Genomic DNA, 22,835 nt, shown 5'->3' with positions numbered 1-22,835 from the left:
CAATCTGTAAAGAAAAAGTCCTTCCATGCTGGGGAGGGTCATTCTTAAGGAATTGCACATTCTAAGAGTTTATGACAATGCACCATGACCATGTGAGACCCTAAGAATCACGGAAACTTAAATATATTCTTGTGAATATTCAGAGCCTAAATTTTTGCTTTGGAATAATGTCAATAAGCAGATCAAGAGTGAAAAACTCCCATACTTATAAAGCTAGCTTACTGGCCAAATGACCATGGGAAAGGGTTATCATAGCTATCTGCTTTGATGGGTTCCCAACAATAGCCTAAGTCCATTCTTTGAGCTAGTCAAGGCCACTAAGCTAGCTATTATACTAAAATATATTTAATAGAACTAAGCTAATATGCTCCTGTTTCACACCCTTTGACCTTCATGTCCACTGACCAAACTTACTTAATCATCTCTCTTTTTTTCATACCTGTCCACTGTTTCCTACATTAGTAAGACAGCACCAGGAACTGACAAAGAAAGGGTGGATGTGCTTATATGTGCAATGCACTAAAACCACAGCCCCCTATTTGCAGCCAAGCCCACAAACTTTTCCATGGCTTTTCCTGGCTGCTTCAAATGCTCTAGTTCAGTCCACTGACAGTGCAGTGCCCCCATGTATACCTAATTGTTTTATCAACCTGTCAATTATTCATGGCTTGCTTGGGTCTTAATGATGCAGTTCCTTGCTAAAAGTAAACTGCTCCTTTGCATTTCATTAACCCTAAAATCTATGCAAGCTGAAGGGCAGCATGAATAATAATCAGTCCACAAAACTTATATTATCATGAAAATTCACCTAAACTGAATGTAGGTTGGAGAAATTCCAGACACCCACTTAAAAAAATATAATCTTTTCGTACTTCATGCTACTATAATTCTCTTTACTTTGAAAAATAAAGCCTTTAAATTACAGCATTATACTCTGCACTTAGAACCATGCAATATTACTGATAAGAGTTTGTGGACAGAAACGTAGAAAAAGGTGGTGTCAGCAAACACCAGTTTATCAAGTTTATCAACTAAGCAGTGTGTGCCAGGAATTTCACTGGTTAAATTTTGGGCTTGTCAACCATATACAGCATAACTTCATCAAAAGGAATTTCCTCTTTTTTTTTTTTATCAAATAATGACTGGCCACATCTGTAACACAGAAACTGGTAAAATCAAGAGTCAGGTAAAGAAAATGACTACTTAGTGAACTTAATCACACTAAACTTAAGACACCCTATAACTCTCATTTCTATCAAACTAGATGTTCAAACTGTGGGAGAAGAGCATAATTACCTCCACATTAAATAGAATCTCCTGAGCAAGGGATTAATTCTGATAGTACTTTATATATCTTATTTGGTGTTGCCTAAGCAGTGCAATGGTGACTGTTACATCCACACAAACACCGCACACTTTCTAGTTACTGGAGAAAGTTTCAACATCATGAGAACATTTTTGAAAATGTGATGTTATAAAAAAAGAATGCTAAAGTAACTGTCTCATAATTTTTCTGTCAGTATGAAATCAGGAATCTTTAGAAACTAACAATATGAGAAGGCTTAGATCTACCACTCCATGTATGCCATTCTCAAGTGCAAACAGAAGTATCTTTAATGTGACAGATCATATTAAAACTAATAATCAACCTACACTACCTTCTACGACTAGTAAAACAGTGACAATACTCACCATCTCTATAAAGACACAATCAAAGTCTAATCCAGCACTTGACATAAAATTGTAGTTATCAAAACCATATGGACAACATAATGTAAACAATCTATATCTTTTCACTGACGACCAATCACACAAATCTCTAGGAAATCATACTCAGTATTTCAAAGATTTCAGATATCTTAAAAGGCTACTAAAAATTACCACCTAATTTGCAAGGCTGAATCGTAGTTTTATTGCCAGGTGAGTCTAGCACTCTATCCAAGAGTTCACTTAACAGATTTATTTTAACGGAAGATTACACATCCTTCATATCATATACATACATAAAGCATTTATACAGCACTGAATACATATCAAATATAAAAGATTAGTGTACCCTAACCTTCCTGCCTTAGGAGTTCCTTCTATCTTCTACAGGTCTCATGCAGCACTCAGGAAGCCTGTCACATCCACTGGGTGGGTCCAAAGGTTAAGGTATGGGATAGTGTTGTGTATATGTTTAAGTAATGTGACTCCACAACAATTTAGGAGTAAATTATCAGTGTCTTCAATATGGAAGCAACATCTTGGGCAAGAGGGGGACTGAGAGAAGTTGAACTGGTGTTTGTAACATTGTAGAGATGGGTTGTGTCAAGAGCAAATACACAAGAGAATTACTTTCGATTGTCAGGAGTACGGTTTTGGATGACTGCATGTCTGGTAGAGTGATGTTCAAAACTGGGTAAGGATGGTAGCTATTTAAAGCTTAATGGGTCATTCCAGTGCGTTATTGTTGTCAGTAGTATACTTGTCTGGATTGGAGGGGATCTGTGAGTACAAGTCACTGAGGCGAGTGTTAGGTGAAAGCTTTTTATATCCACCTTGGGGGTGGTGGTCAATAATAGAGAGGTTTAGATGACAAAGAACTAGTGCTGATGCAAAGAATTGAATGATGAGCATTACAAGGAGGATCTGCATTGGGAGAATCTTAGTTTTGTTGTGGTGTTGAGTGCCTGTGGTTGCTAGAAAGAAATTCATTTGTCTGAATGCTCTGTTTTGTGTGGTTTTTGTATTATGCATGATAGCTAGAAAGTGGAAGTATGCTAATAAGGCCATTTTCTTTCTGTCCCTGACACTACCACTCTACAAGGGCTACAGCAAAAAAAAATACCATTAAGAAAAAAAACCATACTTGTTCTCCAGTTCCTCCATAAGCAAGAGTCAGGGACAGGTGAAGACATGGGCACATATACTTCATTTTTATAACTGCCTCAGGACTAATTTTTATCAATGGGTCCTGGTGTTACCAAAGTCCTCTTTCTAAAGGTTCCTGCAGCTCAAGGCTGTGCTACACCCAGTAACAGGGAAATGCAGACTCCTTGGGGTGAGTTCTTTGACAAAACTTTATTCCCACTGATAAAGTCTCGCCATAAGTGACTACATTCATGATGTAACATCCTGCAGGCAAAGCCTGGTAACACCTAGTCTCAGATATATAGGGGATAAAGAATACTTCCCATGTATTCCCTGCATGTCATAAGAGACAACTAAGAGGAGAGGGAGCAGAAGGCTGGAAATCCTCCCCTCCTATTTTTTAATTTTTCAAAAGAAGGAACTGAGAAGGGGGCCAAGTGAGGATATTCCCCTAAGGCTCTGTACTCTGTTCTTAACACTATCTTGCTAGTGCAGGAAATGGCAAATATGTACTGGAAGGAGGTAAATAATGTGCGTAAGACTAGAGAACAAATGGGAACATCGGTGAAGGTGTAGTTGGGGAAGTAATAACAGGTGGTAATAAAGTGAGGAGGAGATGAAGTGAGTATTTTGAAGGTTTTTTGGATGTGTTTGATGATAGAATGGCAGATGTAGGGTGTTTTGGTCACGGCGGTGTGTGAAGTGAGAGGGTCAGGGAGAATGGTTTGGTTAAGAGAGAAGAGGTAGTGAAAGCTGTGCGCAAGATAAAATCTGGCAAGGTATGGATGGTATGGCAATGGAATTTATCAAAAAAGGGGGTGACTGTGTTGTTGATTGGTTGGTAAGAATATTCAATGTATGTGTGGATCATGAAGTACCTGAGGAGTGGCAGAATGCATGCATAGTGCCACTGTACAAAGGCAAAGGGGATAAAGGTTAGTGCTGAGGAGTGGCAGAATGCATGCATAGTGCCACTGTACAAAGGCAAAGGGGATAAAGGTTAGTGTTCAAACTACAGAGGCATAAGTTTGTTGAGCATTCCTGGGAAATCATATGGGAGGGTATTGATTAAGAGGGTGAAGGCATATATAGAGCATCAGGTTGGGGAAGAGCAGTGTGGTTTCAGAAGTGGTAGAGGATGTGTGAATCAGGTGTTTGCTTTGAAGAATGTGAGTGTGAGAAATACTTAGAAAAACAGATGGATATGTATACATATATATATATATATATATATATATATATATATATATATATATATATATATATATATATATATATATATATATACATACAATAATACATATATGTATATACATGTGTATGTGTATGTGGGTTGGGCCATTCCTCGTCTGTTTCCTTGGGCTACCTCGCTAACACGGGAGATGGCGATTAAGTATAATAAATAAATATAAATGAATATATACAGTGTCCACAAAAAACCATGTCTACCTCCCCATACATCTTTGAAGGCAATGTCACACTTACATTTTATTGCTTTGTCATCTCTCCTTTTGCCCTGATTACCCAAGTATTTTAAGTCCATGTTCTGAGTCCATTGCGTATTGATATCCTAAATGAGGCAAGGCACTGCTGAGGTGTTACAGGAAGCAACCACTTGACTGTTAATTCTGAGCACCCAGTGTGCCTAGGTACCCACATTTTCTTGTTTCTAGGTGAGAATGAGGGCTTTATCCTCCTTAGAAAGATAAATGCTAACCATCTTGAAGTATAGGTAGAAGAAATACAGCACCCAGAAACAAAATTTGCAAAATGAAGTGGCAGCTGGGGGGAGTAAAGAAAGAACATCATTCCCTCAAAATAGCCTGAGGCACACTGAGGTGGGTTGCTTGTGCTCACACCATTAAAATCACTCGTCTCAGAGACCAGATGTATGATGATTTCACCCTGATAGTGTCACGTATGCTCCTACAATAAATCTTAACCATGTATCGCCTTTCAAAATATATGGGGGAATAATGTTTTTTGTAGACAACAGGCACTAAGCAACCACCCTTTCAACTAAGTCTAAAACCCTGCCCCACTAATCATACACCCATCTGAAACCACTCTCCCTACACATGTATGAGTTGCACACTCATTTGTCCTCTGTACTTGTCTTTACAACACTATATTCAAAGATCCTTCACGACCATTAAGCAACTACAGCAATGAAGACACAGAACGCTCCTTGCTCGACTAACCTGCACTCTCCCCACATAGAAACACACACACATCACTACATCTCATGATTTGTGGTCCCGCTTGCTGGATATGACTGGTTTTCTGAGTGCTGAGGCAGACCCAGAGAATATACACATATATTGATAAATACTGTTTCACTGAAAAACTGAAAAATATAACAAAGGTACAAACATTAATAGTATCTGAAGAATTCACCTGATGTTCATTAATAATGACCATATTATTGGCTAGGTATACATATTATTCAGTAAATACAAAGGCTTTTTTATGTAATATAGTACACTTTATAACAACATCTAAAAGAACAAAAGCTGTTCATCTGTTAATTTACACATGTAATAACAGAAAATCAAAATATTCATACTTAAAATATATATCTACATCACATCCAAATGTTTTCTTGCATTTAGCAAGATGATGTTGACATGTGTCACTGATATCCACCAAAATGTTCATTAAACAACTACAATCACCAATGAGTTCTAACCAAACAGGAGTTTAGAAAAAAGATCACTCTCAAAAAATTAATGAACATCTTTTAACCTCACGCTAACTAAAGTGAGGATCAGATTTCAACTGCATATAAATATCTTAGTTTATCTAAAAAACAGACCTGGTTAGGTCTTACATAGTCACCAAGAGGTGAGGATTTTGGTGAGGAACAGAATTAAAGACCCAAGAGTAATCATGCATAAAAAGCTGTAATATGGAGAAAACACTGATCAAATCACATTAATTAACAAAATCATCAGTGAAGTGACAATGAAAAATTTAAAAACAAGCACCCACTTACTACTGAGAGAGAAAACCAATGATGAAGTGCACAATGAATAAAGAAAAGCAAATAGGATACTTCTGTTTTCTATGGTCACCATCAAATCAAACTCCAAACAACAAATTAGGAAGAATTCACAGACACTCTACAAGTAAAACAAGATGGAATGAGGCATATGAATTATCATGGGTTGAAGGAGCTCAAACTTTGCAGCCTAAGAAAAATAGAAAGGAACGTGATAATCTATGCATGGCAACAAACTGAAGGAGTCAAGGACAACATGGGTAATTAAGTCTGCAATACACCCTTGTAATATATTGAAAAAAAGATTTCGTATATAACTGCCTTCCTGTCATAGTGACGTGGCATCAGGAAAAAGCAAATAAAAATTGGTTTCATTTACACGCGTCCATTCTCAAGTTGTCATGTATGATGAACTGCAATCAATCTCTACCACACACAGATAAGCCCTATAAATTATTCCATGGTCTATCTTGACCACTTTAGAACCACTAGTTTAGATCACTGAATGCACGTCTGCCACAAGCAGCAGTAATTCAAATCCTTCTAAACACAGCAAACTTCTCACTCTCCTCAATTTTCAGACTCTAGTACCCCAAAACTCCTTCACTCTGTCCCATCTTCTGGGTCTTCCCTCTCTCTTGCTCCTTTCACTTCAAACACACAGATCTCTTAGTCGGTCTTTTTTCTCTCATCCTCTCCATATGCCGAAACCATTTCTGCACATCCTGGTCAACCCTCTCAGTCAGACTGTACTTATAACCACAATCTGACACTGTCATTCCTTACACAATCAACTGACATGACATCAAACAAAAAATGTGAGAGCCTAGCTAAAGATGTACAGGCTGACTAACAGTGCCAAGTGAAATACACAAAAAAAATCTGCATGGAATAAGCAAGGAAACCTTTAGAAAAAGTCTGGAAAAATGAACCCAAGTTTGACAATCATGAATTGTCCTAGCCTGTAAAGAACAGCAGTATTGTTAAAAATTTTGTGAACCTTGCAAGACCCCAAGACAGGGAACCAAGTGGCTGCCAGTAGCACTCACTCACCAGCAAATGTTTACAATATCTTAATTTGTGACATATGCTTATATGTGATAATTCTATAATATCATATACACTAAGTACCGAATACTGTGAGAGAGACAGAATAACATTGGATTTTTTGTGAGAATTCTAAGACCATGATGATGTATTTCATCATCTACTTGTCTACATACATGTCTTGGGTGCTCGAGTGCTTCATCATCAGTTCATCAAAGTGTAAATCCAGCAAGACATGCACAGAGCCCTGCTTAACAGCAAATCTCAATGTAAGAAGTCATTGGCAGGGCTTTCTCTTTCTCTCTCTCAGACTATTACAAAAACAATCTAAGAAGAGTGTCCCAAATGGTAGTCAACCATAATATGTTAGATTTCAGCAGAGAAAGAGAGAAAACATATTGACAAAACATTCAGTTGCTCTAATGAGCTTACCCTTGCAGATATCAACAAATCAGGAAGACATAACTGAGTTGATCGATCAACTCAGTGTGCACAAGGATCTAATGGACTGATTGACTTTTTGTGAAATTTGTAAAGTGTCTGAACCTGATGGTTTAGTCGGTGCTTTTTAACATGGAAGAGACGTCTAAAAGCTTAAACTATATACACAAAATTATATATTTTGGCTTCTTTTAAAGACATATATGAACTTAAAACTTTTTATATAAAATCATACATTTTGGCTTCCTTTAAACATTCATTAATTTATCCAATACTTTCATTCATTCCATTGTTATTATACAAATCACACTTGCTTATATGGCTTCTATATTTTTGGCATTTCATGAGTAAATGTTCCAAAGTATTAATGCAACTGAAGGTGCCATGTATGAGGGCAGATCTCTTCTCTATTAAGTGACCATGGGTCAATGAAGCATGACCAATCTTTGGTTGACAATGAATTATTGCAAAACGGCAATTCCTACTGAAAGAGAAATGTTATACTTCATCATCTCTGTTAGTCCTCAGTAGTATCATATTTTCAGGTGTTTCCAAGTCCCATCTAGCTTGTCATTTTCATGTAACAATTTTCATTCTGCTCTCATGAGTTACCCTGGGAAAATGAAGAAGCTACAACTCTAGAGTTTAGAAAGAAGGAAGAGATGTATGATAATCTAAATATGATAACAATTACAAGGCATAAACAACAACATCTGGTTCTAGGAGTATCTCATCACATTCAAATGAAAAATTCATAAAGAGGCAAATAGATAGAACTATGTCACCAATTGTACTAATAACTTCAGTATCAAACAGGGAAGAGCAGCAATATACTATATGTAAACAGTAAATATAAGATGCCTGCAGTGACTATACCAGCCCTAACCACAATAAGTATCGTGAACTACAGACTATCTACAAATGAGCTAAATGATTTTAAGGTGATGCTTTCAGAATCAAAAGAGATACTGGGAAGCTTAAAATCAGTAGAATCAATAACAATAGTGTGATTTCAAATTTGCCATCCTAAGAAAGAGAAAGATAAAGAGACTGGCTGTAGTTCTAAGTATGAAATAATAAACAATGGATCTGCAAATGAAATAGAGCAGTTGAAAAGAGTACTGAAAATATGCAAGATGTCTAAAATGTTAAAATTAAACCATATACACCTTTCCCTTACTATAAAAAAAGTTCACTGTCAACAAATTCACTGAGAAACGATTTATCATTACCACAAAAAAGGTCTGTAGATATGAGGTGGTGAATGGTTGAGAAAAGGCTTTATGCACAACAGGCACCTTGTCCTCTGGGTCTCACAGTAAATCAATGAAATCAGTGTCCATTACCCATCAGCATATTTGTGGTGTGTACTAGGGGAGAATGTTCTCTACCTACAAACTTGATTTGGTCTCTTTATCGATGATATAGCACATCCAAAACATCCTACAAGTGGTTTTACTAATGAAAAGCCTCTCATTAAGGCTATAGTTGTCATGTTAAGACTTAAAGGTGGGAAATACAAAACTAGAGCCTGGTTGGGAGGCCTTCAGTGCTGGCCTGTGCATATAACATCAAGCACAGCATAAGGACAATCAAGATGAATGCTGACAAAATCAAAAGCTCTCTGAAGCTGTACCTAAGACAAGAACAAGGAGAATCTTCATCTGCTGAGCCCTTTTTATTAAGTATGGGCTGGTTTGAAAATCAAAGAAGCATCAGTCTCTACACAACGTCAAGTTTACCAGTGTGGCTGCTTACAAGTTCCCTGAGTAGTTTAAGGCTATTATGTTATTCAAGGATATATGTCACAGCAAGTGTTTAATCTTATGAAACCAGCATATTTTGAAAGTGTATGCCTACTACGATGTAAATACATACACACTTATAAATTTCTTAGGAAAAGAAGACTGCTCAAGCCTTTAACTTTTAAAAAGTGGGCAATCTTTCTTTTAGGAAATGGTAGCTGATGTTCTAAATTCTCCTGCCTCTGTTTAGATATCCAGTTGACTTATACCATAGTAGCCTAAAAAGGTCTCTTACATCACTAAAAAGGCATGGGAAAACATTCTGATTACCATTATAAGTGTACAGCCTTCTATCTAAAGATTATGCATATATGGTCACGCTGTGGAAAATTGTTGAATGACCAGTTTTTAGAAAGAACACTCCTGGTACGTATCAGATGGTGAGGAAAGTGAGAATAACAAGAGAAATGAGGAGAAATAAATAACTTACAGAACAATTTCAGTGGGATTATATCAAAATGGAGGCATACCCAGTGACCTCACATTTATGAAAGGAATTACATAACAATTGCACCTGATATTTTCCATTTGTAATCCTGAGCTACTGGAGGATGTTCATAACAGATGACAGATACAGAAATACATTTTGAAAGAAAAATCTTTAATATTCTCCTAATATGTGCCAACTGCTCAAATCCTCACACATGTATGCAGAGTGAAGGTGTAATATTTCAACATATGTTCATGTTCTTCACCATCAATGCTGTGTCTGTATCAAATATGAGTTTGTTACAAAAAAAAATGTGTTTGAAGGTAGAGTCCTTTTCTGTGCAAAAGAAAGAAACAAGCCCTTCAATTTTCTCCCACAGTTACCAGCAAATCCCTCACACTGAATCTTACTGGAAAAGGTGCACTAGAGTTTCCTAAATATAATTGTTATTTACCACTAACACTTTGTATGCATATCAAATAAAAGTTATAGTGGCAAAACAAGCAAAACAGAAAGAAAAGAAATCACTACCATGTCTTCTTACCAAGACCTGTTAAATGCATCATTCATACTCCCTTCTAATGCTCAATTAGCACTGGACTAGGCCAACACAAAGGTAAAAAATATATTTCTGTGTATCATCTCTTACTTTTGAGTGCAAACATTTCACATAGGTAATAATTTTTTCCTTTTCTTAATTTCATGCACACTTCTTAATGGAATTTTTGGATCATGCATGATGTTTAATACTTTTATGCATACTGGATGGCCTTGTAACATTATAATAAATCATTACTATTCCCACATACTCGAAGCCAATGTAGAATAATTATAAACTGTGACTGTTACTTCATGCTGGGTGCTACTGTAGCATCATAACAGAAAATTAATTTGCTAGGAATTATATCAATATTTTGACATCAGATTTGATACAGATGATGGTGTGGGGTTCCTATGTCAAATGGGTGAGCAGAGCTTGCACAGAGGTGCATTAGTCTCTCACCACCCACTGGTAGGCAAACAAAAATATTTCAAATTCTCTCAAAATTATAAGGAAACTATCATTACCTCTATATTTTTACTATACAGTTCTCTTCATGAGGCTTTTAGCCAACTCATACATGAAACAATAATAACTGTCAAATGGGTGGGTCAGAGCTTATGGAAATAGACCTCAGTTTCTTCCCGACCACTGCTAAGCAAACATACATACATCATTTACATTCCTAAAATCATTTGGATATTATCTTTATTTACGTTATTTTTTCTGTATATTTACTACTAACAAAAATAACAGAGAACAGGAACAGGAAAAGCTGTGAACCAGTGCAAAAATAAAAGTCAATATTTTTTTTTTTTTTTTTTTGCTTTGTCGCTGTCTCACGCGTTTGCGAGGTAGCGCAAGCAAACAAACGAAAGAAATGGCCCAACCCACCCCCATACACATGTATATACATACGTCCACACACGCAAATATACATACCTACACAGCTTTCCATGGTTAACCCCAGACGCTTCACATGCCCTGATTCAATCCACTGACAGCACGTCAACCCCGGTATACCACATCGCTCCAATTCACTCTATTCCTTGCCCTCCTTTCAGCCTCCTGCATGTTCAGGCCCCGATCACACAAAATCTTTTTCACTCCATCTTTCCACCTCCAATTTGGTCTCCCTCTTCTCCTCGTTCCCTCCACCTCCGACACATATATCCTCTTGGTCAACCTTTCCTCACTCATTCTCTCCATGTGCCCAAACCATTTCAAAACACCCTCTTCTGCTCTCTCAACCACGCTCTCTTTATTTCCACACATCTCTCTTACCCTTACGTTACTTACTCGATCAAACCACCTCACACCACACACTGTCCTCAAACATCTCATTTCCAGCACATCCATCCTCCTGCGCACCACTCTATCCATAGCCCACGCCTCGCAACCATACAACATTGTTGGAACCACTATTCCTTCAAACATACCCATTTTTGCTTTCCGAGATAATGTTCTCGACTTCCACACATTCTTCAAGGCTCCCAGAATTTTCGCCCCCTCCCCCACCCTATGATCCACTTCCGCTTCCATGGTTCCATCCGCTGACAGATCCACTCCCAGATATCTAAAACACTTTACTTCCTCCAGTTTTTCTCCATTCAAACTCACCTCCCAACTGACTTGACCCTCAACCCTACTGTACCTAATAACCTTGCTCTTATTCACATCTACTCTTAACTTTCTTCTTTCACACACTTTACCAAACTCAGTCACCAGCTTCTGCTGTTTCTCACATGAATCAGCCACCAGCGCTGTATCATCAGCGAACAACAACTGACTCACTTCCCAAGCTCTCTCATCCCCAACAGACTTCATACTTGCCCCTCTTTCCAAAACTCTTGCATTTACCTCCCTAACAACCCCATCCATAAATAAATTAAACAACCATGGAGACATCACACAACCCTGCCGCAAACCTACATTCACTGAGAACCAATCACTTTCCTCTCTTCCTACACGTACACATGCCTTACATCCTCAAATATATTCTCACTTATATCATAAATCTATAATCTTTTTCTTTCTTTCTTATTCACCGTTTTCCACGTTAGTGAGGTTACGTCATGAACAGACACCTGGGTCTTTAAAGGAAACATTCCTCATTTGGTTTCTTCCTCTGTTTCTTCTTTCGGTTAAGTAATAACAAAGGAGGGGAAGATTTTCAGCTTCCCACTCTTGACCATCTCAGCCACCTTCTACAACATGCAAGGAACATGTGGGTAGTAATCTTTCTCCTCTACCCCTGGGGAAGGGGAAGAAAGGATAAGAATAAATATCATTACTAATAAATTATTTGTTCATGGTTCTCTTCACTAGGTCTTAACATACCTCAAAGATCAATAGCTATTCAGAAAATACAAAGAAAACTGGAAAAATTTAAGACTAAAAATTGAGAGGTCCATGCAATTGGCTCCGTTTAAAAACTGACCGAAGCATAGGAGGAATAGTATTTAGAGTTGAAGTGGCACAAGGCCTACAATTTTTGCAATGTGGCAACAACACTGCAGCATTTTAAAATGCACACCACTACAGAACCAGAATCCCTTGCATTTAAAGGGTTTTAGTCAGCATACCCATCCTGTTAACTGCCTATCAAGTAAGAAAGCTTGGGTAGTATCACATCTTTTTGGTGATTAGTTTAGGAACTGCATTTGTTGAGAGATGAAGTCCCACTGACATGACTTTAGCATCAGTTTTAAGGCCTCACTCCTTAACAATGCCCCAGGACACCTGTACATTTACTGCGTAAAATGCAAATGAATGAGGTCTTTTCTTCATCTGTTCCTTATGATAGCTTGCTAACACCAGAAATAGTGAACAAGTATAAAAAAAAAAAAAGCAAGTAGCCAATCTTATGAGTGAGACTGAGGAGTTGTGATGGTGCTGGTGGTATGAGAGGTGGAGGCACTCATTTCTCCCTCCTAATTACTCTAACTCCACCACTACAGACCCTCCTAGGTGGCTTCTTTATTTGCTTATTTTTGTGGAAATCTCTTCCTTCTTTAGTTCAATGTTCAGTATTTCTACAATACATCCAATACTATTATTGTTCACCACAAACAGGAAAGAATCAATAATAGTAATCATATGGAAAGAAGGCAGGTGGTGGCATCACTTTCCCTCTTACTTGCTTGCTCCATATCATTTCCTTTCTTAACCAACCATTCAGTGGGTGCAAGGAAATGAGAAAGCCTCCATTCATCAACTGGTGCCATTCTGGAATAACTTCTTGTTACTGTAATTTTCTTGTTACCATAACTTCTCCCACCCCCATGTTTCGGCTCTATCAAGTCCTCTTGTCATTCCTAACTCTTTTGACTCAAACAGCTCCATCACATCATTTTCCTTTAAATCATCAAACCTGACATTTCAGCCAAGGTCAACTGTGCTAATTCTGAATAGGTGTTGAAAAACCTGTGAAGTCATGAACACACTTCTTACAAACTCCATTCATGATATTGGTTTTACGTTCATTCCAAACTCTCTTGAATTTCATCGTTTCATGGAGAGTGTCCCATTTATTATTAGTCACTGTAAAGTGATGGTTTCTTGGGTCCATTAGCAGTGTCAAGTAATTGGAAGAAAGTCAGCCCCTAACAGTACACCTTAAAAGTGGCTGTGACTCCCTAATTATGGAGTGTCTTCAAAAGTTGGTGACAGGTGGCAAATACATCACTCTCACATCAAACATTAGGACACAGAAGTTTTGCAGGACGAGGAAAAGGCCTCATTTCCTTGCAACCATTCTCTAGTTGTCATATGTGCCTCATTCACTTACAACCATTCTCTAGTTGTCATGTGTAATACACCAAAACCACAACCTTTCCATGGTTTACCCTGGCTGCTTCATATACCCTAGTTCAGTCCAATTACAGCACATTGCCCCCTGTATACCACAATGCTCCAACTCAATCTATCCTGTGCATTACTTTCACCCTCCTGTATGTTCGGACCATGAGCACTCAAAATCTTTTTCACTCCAGCCTTCCACTGCCAATCTGGTCTCCGTTTCCTTCTTCGTCACTTCTCTTTATCAATGTCTGTTCACTCACTCTCTCCATACATCCAAACCATTTCAGTACACCCTCTTCACCTCTCTCAAACATATCCTTCTTATTACTATATCTCTCTCTTCCCCTGATATTACTCACCCAATCAATCCTCCTTACACCACATATTATCCTCAAACCTTTAATTTCCAACACATTTACCTTCTTTCATACATTCTCATTCATAACCCATGCCTCACATTCATACAACATCACCGTGACAACTACCTTCAAACATGACCAATTTTGCCCTCCCAGACAGTGACCTCTCTTTCCGCACATTTGACATCCCTATAACCCTCCCACGCAAACCACACAACAACGAACCAGCAACCCCAAATATACACAAAAATAATTATTCCTGCTTTACACTTTAAAAATCTATACCCACGAATCCCACCTCTCCCAACAAACATGACACTGACTAAGCACAAACATATAGTACTAACTAAACATGCAATAAAATGTGCCCTTCTACCTCAGTCTTAAATTCTAACCTATTACATATACATCCATCTCAGCCTACACTTCCCAGGTACGTGACACTCTCATCTGCATTTTGGATATCTACATCACTGCAAACACACATTCAACATGTCACAGGACCCATAATGCCCAAGATTTAACTTCCATTCTGTGGACAATGATCTAACTTGCTTCTTACTATCCCCCACTCACCTATACATCACAGCACTTCTTGACCTATGGTTCCACCATGTGAATGTGTCCAGCTTTCTGTGTGCTGCAGAAGCTCCATGAAAGAGGTTCCTGAGACAGGAAAGTAAGGAATTATTACCAAGAAAGTTTCTCCTCGGATGAAGGCTAGATACTACAATCAAGAATTTGGTGGACAGCAATGTCACAATTCAACACTCACCTTCACCTTCACCTTCTACTACATATAAGATATTGCTCTGGGTCTGGAAGAATGGCTGGAGTGGGGAAAAAAAAAAATCACATTTCATGTTTTTGAAAAATAATGCTTCTTACAATGACGTCCTTAAATAGCTCTTTATCATATCCAACCTTGCATGGAAAAAAAATTCTAACATTCATAAAATACAGAAATAGGCCTACATTTAAGAAAAACAGGATATCAAATACTTAATACACATTATAACCAACTTGATATGAATCAAATAATTTTCCTAGCTTTGTTCACAAAAACAGCATTTATGTTTTGTTATGATTTGACAAATTTGAACTTTTACTAACAAATTTCTACTCTATTTCATCAAAAACAAAGATCTAAAAATAACCTGGAAAACCTTTTCAACACGAGTCAATGCAAATTGCAACACTCAAAGAAAGTGACTAGAGAACATGGCATTCAGACATTCTTTGTGTCTAAATATGGAAGAGGCTACAACAAATCTTCCCAACTACAAAGCGATTGTAACCAATTAAATCATAACTTAAACACTTCATTAACCATGATGTTTACTGACTAAATTATACAACTATGCACATGCATATGAGTATCTATCTGTGCAAGTGGAGACATAAGTGCATGTGTAAGTATGTGTAGCTGTGTTTAACTTGTTTGCAAACACAGAATAATGATGCTCTTCTAATGAGCACGTTTAATGTGTAAGTATTCTAAGGAGATATGTAAAGATATATAACACAGAGAGTACAATTGCAGAAATATAATACAGAAAAAAAGTATGTCACAATAATCCAACATGTATTTAATATGAAAATCTATACCATGCTTAAGAACAAAAGAAATACTGTTCCAACACTTGGTTGTACACCCCTCAGTTCCCATATTACATTTAAACTGTTTAATATAGCTATAAAATATATTTAACAATATATCACTACCTTAATAACTTAAAGTATAAAGTGAAAAAGAATATAGCTTCATTACTAGCATATAAGATAAAGAGAAGATAAAAGAAAAGGATTTCATTATCATTTTATCAAACGAGTGCTCCCTAATCTTTTGCAAAAGTCCATTTGAGATTGTAATTTTCTGCTTACTCTATCTATCCCTAATTTAGATACAGGTTGAGCGTCCCTAATCCGAACATCCAAAATTTTTGAAAAGTAACATGACATTACAAATGGAAAATTCCACACCTAACCACATTATTTTTTCATTGTATTAACAGCATTTCATATTTTGTTACTGTTAAGCACTAATGTGTGAACAAGTGTAAGAAAATGATTGCTTAACAGAAGCATATAAATTCAGAGTCAGGAATGAAACTGATGCCAAACGACCACAGATTATCCACATGGGTGGCTGAGGTTGTGGCACCTTAGCTTTCTGATGGTTCAGTGTTTAACAAACTTTGTTTCATGCACAAGATTATTCAAAATATTGTATAAATTACTTTCAGGTTATGTGTATAAGGTGTATATGAAACATAAATGGATTTTGTGTTGACATAGGTCCCATTCCAAGGATATCTCACTATGAATATGCAAATATTCCAAAATCTGAAAAGAGCCAAAATACAAAACATTTCTGGTGCCAAGCATTTCAGACAAGGGAGACTCAACCTGTAGTATCTTACCAGTAATTAACTTTTCCCTATTTACTCCTAATTTAGGTAGTATCTTACCAGTAAAAATTTTTTCATAAAATATGGAACCACACTAAATTCTTTGATCCCAGAACCCTTTCACGGCTTATTTAAAGGAATCCAGTATTTATACATCTCTGCATGGCCACTTACACTCTATCTATAACTACCTTACCAACATGAAACAATCATTTTTTCTAACAAATGCTCTTGAGCTATTCAAATATTCATACAGAAATTTAAGTAAAATTAAAGAGAATAAAAAAATTCCCATACATTAATCTTATTTCATTGACTTTTGTTTGGTCTGTGCAGCCCAATTAGTCAGTGGGGGCTCATTATGCATGGAGGCTTTGGTTTTACTGCATTATACATGACAGCTAGGAAGTGGAAGTAGGAAAAGACCATTTCTCCATTTGTGCCTGGTGGAACCTTGCTAATGCAGGAAACAGCAAAAGAAGTACAAAGAAGAAAGAAAAAAAAAAATATATATTCCCCTCTTTTGTTTATAATTGGTCAGTTTCCCATATTAGCAGGATACCACCAAATACAATCGAAAAAAGACCCCATTCGCTCACATTCACTCTCTAGCTGTTAACTGTAATGAACTGAAAACACTGCCTCTGTCCACAAACAGGTCCCAGAGACCTTTCAATGGTTCATCCCAGCTGCTTCATGTGCCTTGGTTCAGTCCATTGACATCAACATCACTCCAATTCCCTCCATTCCAAGCATGTCTCTGACACTCCTTCATGTTCAAACCATGAGTACTCAAATTTCATTTTATGCCATCCTTCCATTTCCAAAGTCTTCCCCGTTCCCTTGCTCCCTTCACTTCTGATGCAAATATCCCCTTTTTCAGCCTCTCCTCACTCACTCTCTCCACATGTTCAAACCTTTTCAGCACACCCTCTTCACTCTCTCTATCATAGTCAGTATTACATCTCTCTCTTACCCTATCATTATTTACTTGATCATTTCTCCTCACACCATACATTGTACTTAAACTGCCTATTTCAATTACAACATATTTACCCACATCCATAAATCATCATCTACAGCCCATGCTTTACATCCATATAAAACCACTGGGACTACTATACCTTCAAATAAACCCATTTTTACCCTCCCAAAAAGTGACCTCTCTTTCCACACATTCCTTAATGCTGCTGAACCTTCATTCCCTCATCCATTTCCATGGTTCTATTCAATGCTATATCCACTCCCAGGTATCTGTATCACCCCACTTCCTCAAAGCTTTCTCCACTGCACTACTAAACAAATAACCTTGCTATTATTCCCATTTTCTTGAAACTTTCTATCTCCCAGACTCAAGACACCACTCCTTCAGTTTTGCACTCAAATCTGTCACCAGTGCCATGTCATTAGAAAACAATAACTCACTCACTTTCCACATCCCCTCACCAACTACAGACTGCATACCTGCCCTTCTCTACAAGATCCATACATCAACCTCCCTCAGAACACCATCCACAAACACAAACACCATCCTCCACCATGATGACATCACACCCCCTGCCTCAGACCCACTTTCACCTAGAACCATTCACCCTCCTCTCTACTTACTTGCCCACGACTTACTCTACTGATAAAAATTCCTTAATACTTCTATTAGTAGGTAGCAGTTGGTGGGTACACACTAACCAGGGAGGTATATTACCAGTAATACCCATCTGGGTATTGGGAGGATTAGTGATGGCTGCACTGTGAGCAAGCACTTCACTGGTTATCAAGCTGCACTCCTCTGACCCAGGTATGTCTTTTCTCTCTGCCTGACAATCATGTAGGCTGTTGGCATTATGTCCATCAACATAAAATCTCTCCTTGTCACACATAGCACTTGAAAACAATTAACCCACATGACTCATTCTTTGTAACTCTAGATTTTCCAACGGTGAGCACTATGGTAGGAGCAATAGACAGAAGTAATAAATACAAACATTAGATAGAAGCATTAGGTAGAAACATTAGGTAGAAGCAACAGGTAGGAACATTAGGTAGGAGAATTAAGAAGTAGAAAGGTGAAACAGTACACAGAAACATTAGGTAGAAGTCGGTGGGAACATTCGGTAGAAGTCGGTGGGAACACTTGGTAGGAGCCTCTGACAACACTGATAAAGATGCCCTCTGCCAGTGGCCTGTTAAGTGTGGGGAACTAAAAACTAAGAGGCACCACTGAAGTTCACCAGTAATGGAGACTCTTTTGCCATGGCCAGCTTCTTGAGGGAGTTCCCAGGGGGAACAAGTTTTAGAGATATAGATAGCTAGATACATTTCAAATAACTTTCCACCCAAATCAAATATATCTAACTTCTTCCAAAAAGAATCTCTATCAACCTTGTTATATGTATTTTTTTTCATGCTTGTTTGGCTTTTCCCATGTTAGCAAGGTAGCACTAGGAACAGAAGAAGAATTGCCTCATTCATTCACATCCACTCTCTAGCTGCCATGTATAATGCACCAAAACCAGAGTCCCCTCTCCACATCCAGGCCCTACAGTCTTTTCTGTGGGTTCTCCTGACTGCTTCACATGCCCCTGTTAAGTCTGCTGACAGCATGTCCTTCCCTGTATACCACATTGTTCCAATTCTATCCATGCTTCACATCCTCCTGCAAGTTCAGGCCCCAAACACTCAAAACTTATCTATCTATATAAAGAAATGATAACAGATATATAGATAGACAGACAGAGAGGTCTACAGATTGACAGACAGAAAGCAAGACTGATATACATATAAAATTATACTCAAATTTCTAATCCTACAACCCTCTAAAAAAAAAATCTCGGGAAATTAGTTTTCAAAAGTCTGTGCATCACTATTTAAACACTTTTATCTCTCTATACATTATATATATATATATATATATATATATATATATATATATATATATATATATATATATATATATAACTCATCAACAAAAAACATGACTATGTTCTCTGAGAAACTCTCTTGAGCTATTCCCACATACACATATACTAAAATATCTGAATACTCCCTAGTAACCATTTTCTACACATCTACTGTATTAGCTTTGTATTCCCACAATAACTCATGACCGCCACCAGCAATGTGTCTTCTGTCACAGAACTGTAATCTTTTTATCTTTATACATAATTCTTAGTCTTCCCAATCTATCAACAAACACCTAGTAAAATCCTTTTTGTAAGTACTTGAAAAAAATAAATGTTTTTCTAACCTGACATAAGACTGATGGGCCAGTAATGTGGAAGAGATTATGCACCTAATTGCTTGTCACACATGTAATTTCCTGTTTTGATGTCTGCAAGGTATTTTTGTACATTGTATTCATTAAGATACTTCTATTGTATGGCATAACTGATTTTTGCACAGGTATACATTAAAGTATATTCAAAAAGGGTATTATTTTCTCATCACTTCTGAAGAAGAGAATTTTATATTTTTCTATCTGGAAGACAATTATATCCATATTACTAAATGTAATGCATATGTAACTATATAATATGTATGATTATCTAACCATTTATCTACCTAAATGTGTGTACATACTTATGTCTCAAACCCAGCTAATGAATGGAGGGATGCACTTCAATGCTTACACAAGTACAGATTATTAGTGGCATTACTGCTGGCAAAGATATACAACAATCAATCAAAACAGAGGGAAGCTAGCAGAAAATTATCCATCAAAATCATAATTCTCGGGTCACATGAATTTACTTTAATCACACTGAACATAAAAGTATAACAAAACAGTCAATACCTGAATCAAACTAACTGCTTATCAAAGCCATTCAACCCTTTAAGTGCTGTCCATGTATATATAAATTTTACTAGGAAGGACACACCCCACATATATATGTTCTCAAATTTCCCACCCATATTTGAATGAGCCAGTGATTTCTAGTGGCATATTACAAATAAATGCCAGATGTCGCCAGCAGATATAATCAGCCTGAAGAAATATCCTGGAGAATCAGTTACCCACAGACAATCACACTGGATGTGGTAATACATTTTCTCGAGGTAAGGACATAGTCCATATACTAATATAGTCTTACTGGCCTCCACCTACAAGAGGTTACATTATGAGTCAAAATTTACCTTTGGTGAGGCTGTATCATAAGAAGTACAGTCTCATCAAAGAAATTCTCATTCCAAAGGAGCCCACATTTCCCTGCTACTGGAAGCAGCACTACCTCAGGGTGAGGAAGCCTCTGGTAAGAGGTTCTGGGTAACACCAAGACTCCTTCTTTGAGTTCCTGGGGTATCTATAAATAAATATATATATTCTCAAATTTCCCAACAATGTTTGAAATGGTCAGTCCTTTCTAGCAGCATATGTAGATACCATATGCCACCCCAACTCGAATAAGCAAGTAGAAAAATCAGGAACTTTCTCAATTACCAACAGATAACCATGGCATGAAGAGGTCACATGCTCCAAGGAAAAAGGATGATGGGTGGGCTGAAAGGAACAAGCTGGGTTTAAAAATGGCAGTGGCAAGCTAAAATTTAAATGCACAGCATTGCGCTAAGGTTTGTGTCATGTCTTGTTGGATTTAAATTGCTGTGGCTGTTTATGTGCTCGTAATAACTGTTTTGACATGTAAAATTTAGCTGATTTTGCTCATCTTGGGAAGACACCTGTTTTTGTCCTGGCCAGCACTTAATGACTTAAAGTAACTTATTCACACATTCACCAGATATTTCATTTATGCCTAAAAATATCATTGCTGCTTATTGGCTTCAGTAATGCCAAGGAATATCTAAAACCATGCTCTATTCAACTTTATGACTGAAAAAAAGTAAAAGTGAAAATCAAAACATTCTAAAGAACATTACAAAATAATATCAATAAAATCATACGATAACAGATTAATAAATACTGTACGACACTGATATAATTTGGTGTGAACTTTTCAGTCCAATCATTCTATATGATTTTTAATATCTAATACTTCAGACAACTTTAGCAATATGATTTTGTGCACCATTTGCTTCAAGTGGGCTCCTGGTCTGATGCCCAACATGACGAATTTCATCGTCTGCCTTACCTTCTTCTCCATCACTAACTTGTGGGGTGAGGTCCTCTGCAGAGGCATTGCTTGTTTCAAAGTGCCTTGGGGACTTATTAAGAATAACTTTCATCTCAAACTGTTGTTGCTGAGACTGCTGCTGTTGGCTTATGACTGTGACATCATTACCTCCACCATCAGAGTCACTATTCATGACAGCACTATTACGATTACTGCTGGTCCCATTCCTGTTCTCTTTCTCCTTATCTTTATCCTTGTCATGCTTGTGTTTCTCCTTCTTCTCACTTTTCTTTTCACTATCTCTCTTTTCTCCATTTTTCATTTTCTCTTTGTCTCTTCTCTTACCTAAATTAGGAATTGGAATGTTTGTAGATACAAACTTAGTTTTTTCCTTTCCCTCTTTTTCTTTCTCTTTTTCTCTACCTGAGCCCTGAGGAGTTCGAATAGGCTTATTCATACTTTTATCATCAGTGTCTCCCTCTTCAGAGATTGAAGTTAGAACTGTCCCATCTTCTGTGTTCTGGATAGGAATATCATCTGTAGAAAGAAAACATGGTTGATTTTCTGACAAGAAAAAATGAAGACAAAAGGGTACAAAGTGGTGCAAAAAGAAGTGATAAATCAAAAGCTTTAATAATTCATAAATAAAACAACTGACTGATATAAAACCAAACAGAGTGAAAAGAATACAACGAGCATAAAGGAATTGGGACAAAATAATGGAATGTGCTATTAGTAACAGTGACCCATCATTCTAACAGAAAAAGAGCTACCTCCATCAAAAAAAGAAAAATGTCCCAACTCAAGAGATAAGATAATCCTCTTATAATGAAAAAAGAAAAATATAACTTCAAAAAATACCAGGACAGTACCTTTAAACAAACAAGCAAATGTGATAACTGAGTAGTTTTCATAATAACTGCATCAAAAGTGCTACTTATATATCATACAACTAATCAAACCAACAGAACGTAGCAAATGTCAGTAATGCCAATGGCTATGAATTCTAACTTCAGTACCTTTAAAAATGTGAATGTACACTATGGGTCTCTTTCATGACCTTACACAATACAATAT

At 37.2% G+C, this 22,835-nt stretch overlaps 1 protein-coding gene across 4 annotated transcripts in view; it reads right to left on the bottom strand.

The window, feature by feature from the left end:
* Window positions 1-1,885: 1,885 nt before the first annotated feature.
* The window catches only part of Hyccin (PI4KA lipid kinase complex subunit hyccin), a 79,610-nt gene continuing 58,660 nt past the window's right edge, over window positions 1,886-22,835 (bottom strand). For all 4 annotated transcript variants that reach the window (XM_071668673.1, XM_071668675.1, XM_071668674.1 and 1 more), the window contains one exon: window positions 1,886-22,295. In XM_071668673.1, coding sequence (XP_071524774.1) covers window positions 21,682-22,295 — 614 coding nt within the window. In that variant the 3' untranslated portion in view covers window positions 1,886-21,681. The remainder of the gene's footprint in view (window positions 22,296-22,835) is intronic.

This window comes from Panulirus ornatus, chromosome 13 (genome assembly GCF_036320965.1).
Source record: "Panulirus ornatus isolate Po-2019 chromosome 13, ASM3632096v1, whole genome shotgun sequence".
NCBI lineage: Eukaryota > Metazoa > Arthropoda > Malacostraca > Decapoda > Palinuridae > Panulirus > Panulirus ornatus.
This window is presented reverse-complemented; position numbering and strand designations above follow the sequence as displayed.